This window comes from Gracilinanus agilis, unplaced genomic scaffold (assembly GCF_016433145.1).
Source record: "Gracilinanus agilis isolate LMUSP501 unplaced genomic scaffold, AgileGrace unplaced_scaffold39339, whole genome shotgun sequence".
Taxonomy (NCBI): Eukaryota; Metazoa; Chordata; class Mammalia; order Didelphimorphia; family Didelphidae; genus Gracilinanus; species Gracilinanus agilis.
The window spans coordinates 105-2,909 of record NW_025372844.1 but is presented as its reverse complement, the minus strand read 5'-3'; the positions used below and the strand labels follow the sequence as shown (position 1 = coordinate 2,909).

The window sequence follows — 2,805 nt, the reverse complement described above, 5'->3', positions numbered from 1 at the left end:
GGTCAGGGGGGGCCGCCCCGCCGGTGCCCCCCGCGCCCCGCCCGCACCTTCACGGACACGTCGGCCAGGAAGACGAGGAGGCAGAGCAGCTCGACGCTCTCGGTGAGGCCGCACGGAGGCTGCCAGGCGGCCCGGCGGTAGCGGACGTCCGAAGTGACCGTCAGGGACGACGGGATCTCCACGAAGGCCAGAGTCAGGATGAGGAAGATGGTGAAGCTCAAGACCCTGCGGGGGGAGGGGGGTGGATGCCCGCCTGTGCCCGGCGCCCCCCACCAGGGCTGCCACCCGAGGCTGGCACCAAGATCCTCCCTGAACTGCCCCAGGCCGGAAGGTGCCCGGGTCCGGCCTGCCCATGGGCTCCCCCTCCCCTCCGCGGGCACTGTCAGGGGCAGGGCGGGCACACTCACCCCTGGCACAGCCGGGAGTAGTACCAGCGGTACAGCGCCAGCGACGTGGCATCCATGCGGTGATTGATGGAGCGGTACTGGGGGCGAGCAGAGCGGGTGAGGGGCGCCGGGGAGACGGAGACCCCCCCACAGACACCCCCCCCAGACACGCACCCCCCGGAGGAAGGAGGCACCCCGCATGCCCAGCCCCACCTGGATGGCATCCTCGATGAGCACCACGGCCTGGTCGATGCAGAGGTCCTGCGGGGCAGCTGGGCACGAAGAGAGAAACCGAGTCACGGCCGCCCGAACGCCCCCACAGACAGGGAAACGGGCAGACGGAGGGCCGAGGAGGGGGACGAGGCCTCTGGAAGCCCCACTGGCCTCCCCAGTTGTCCCGGCACGCGTCCCTCCCCCTGAGAGGCCTCATCACCCCGGGGATGCCCTGCATGTGCCCGCTGTGCCCCCTGCCAGGCACAGCTATGAGGACGCTCCGAGCCGCAGGCCACGAGGAGAGGGACATTAAAGTGACTTGGGGGGGCTGTGGGGGGCGGCCTGGCCAGAGCTGGCCTGGTCTGGCTCCACCAGACATCCCGCTGGACAGTGGCCAGAGAGGCTGGCGGCCCAGGTGCCCCCCTGACCCAGTGAGCCCGAGAGGAGCCTGGCCAGAACTGCTGCATCGCTCCCCCGACAGCTCCTTACAGATGGGGAAACAGAGGCAGGGGCAAGGTGGTGACTGGCCCAGGGTCTCACTGCATGCAGAGGAGGGGCCCCGCGGCTCACCCAGCACCCCAACCCAAAAGGAAGGACACGGGGCAGCATCAGGGAGGGCTCCCCAGAGGTGGTGGGCCAGAGAGGCCAAGACACCCGCCCGACGCCCCACAGCGGCTGGCCAAGAGCCGGCTCTGAACCGGTGCCTGTGGAGGAAGCTCCCCCTGGGGGTCCCTCTGAGAAGGGGGGGAGGGGGCCGAGCCCAATCTGGGGAGCTTCCCGGCCTGCGAGTATCCCAGGAGAGTCTGGTGGACCCTTCCTGGCCAGGGAGGCCACAGGAGGCCGGACGGATTCCTCCCAGGCCTGAAGCGTCCCATGTTTCTGACCACCAGCCCGGGACAGCCTCCAGGACAGCCGCTGGGCATGTGGGGGCAGCACCCCCTCCGGCCTCAGCCAGCCCTGACCTGGGCCAGGAGGCCCTTCACTGGGCAGCCCTAACGAGGCCTGGTGCCCCGCGGACACCCCCTGGCCCTCCCTCCGTCCAAGCCGGCGTCCCTTCACCCCAATGTGTCTCCTGGACACCCAGCGGGCATCTGGATGGCTCGGCCCCCTTCTGGGCTCCCCATGGCAGGGGCAGGTGACTTGTCCAGGGTCTCCCAGCAAGGCCAGATCTGGGCAATCCCAGTAACAATCTCCTGGCTGGCCTCCAGCCTCCCAGGTCCGAGGGAGACACGGGCTGAAGTCCTTTACACAGGCCCATTTTACAGGGACAAAAACTGAGGCCCAGAGAGTGGGAGCTGAAGCAAGATCTGAACCCAGGCCCCTCTCCAGATCAGACAAGAGGGCTTCTGAGCTCCCTCCAGGCTCCAGGTCTGGCTGACCACCTGACCAAAGGCACTCCAGGACCTCTTCAGTGGGTCACAGAGAACCAGGACTAGAGGAAGCCTTTCCTGGTAAAAAGGGGCTCAGCGAATGGAGAACCAGGCCTGAGAGTCCTGGGTTCGAGTCCAGCCTCCGACACAGCCCAGCCAGGCGACCCTGGACAAGTCACTTCACCCCCATTGCTGAGCCCCTCCTGAACACAGGGCTGACTCTAAGGCGAAGGGGGAGGCTGAAAGGGCGAGAGGAGGGGCCTGGAGAGGGCTCCTGGCTTGAGGGGACCCCGAGGTCCCGGGAGCCCGGAAGAGGGGGCCGGCAGAGACAAGGTCAAGTCGGATGGGGAGAAGAGCAGCGCCACACCGGGAGGGGCCGGACCTCCGGGAAGCCTCCTCGGGCTGCTGAGGAGCGGACAGTCTAAAGCGCGGGGGCGCGTCCTCCAGCCGCCCAGCTGGGCTCGGGCCAGCGCGGAGGTCACACCTGGGTGCGCCAAGGGTGATCCGAGGCCTCGGACCCGGGTCAGGACATCAGAGCCACAGGGTGGGGGGAGACAGAGCGCAGCCCCACCCCCGCAGGGCCCCTCCCTAAAGGGGAGCCCAGGAAGCGCCCAGTCCCTCCCCCCAACTTTGGGCCACCTCCGGCCGATTCTCGAGGCCTCCCCGGGGCCGAGTCCAGGGTCCGAGGGACCTGGGGGCGGAGCGGACGAGGAGCCCCGGCCCGGCCCCCTCCCCGCCCCTTCCCCTCGCCGCCTGGAGCCCTTCCGCCCGGCTCCTGCTCCTCCGAGTCAGTTCGCACCCCAGATCGCGGACCTCCGGCCAGCCCCGGCCCCGCC

The 2,805-nt window shown here is 69.3% G+C and overlaps 1 protein-coding gene across 1 annotated transcript; it reads right to left on the bottom strand.

Annotated features, from left to right (window-relative positions):
- Positions 1-47: 47 nt before the first annotated feature.
- On the bottom strand, positions 48-802 carry LOC123255106 (two pore calcium channel protein 2-like; the record flags this gene model as incomplete). Its single annotated transcript, XM_044683961.1, has 3 exons — positions 48-225; positions 408-484; positions 600-802. Coding segments are annotated over 3 exons (458 nt in total), but the record flags the coding sequence as incomplete, so codon positions are not given.
- Between the last annotated feature and the right edge of the window lie 2,003 nt (positions 803-2,805).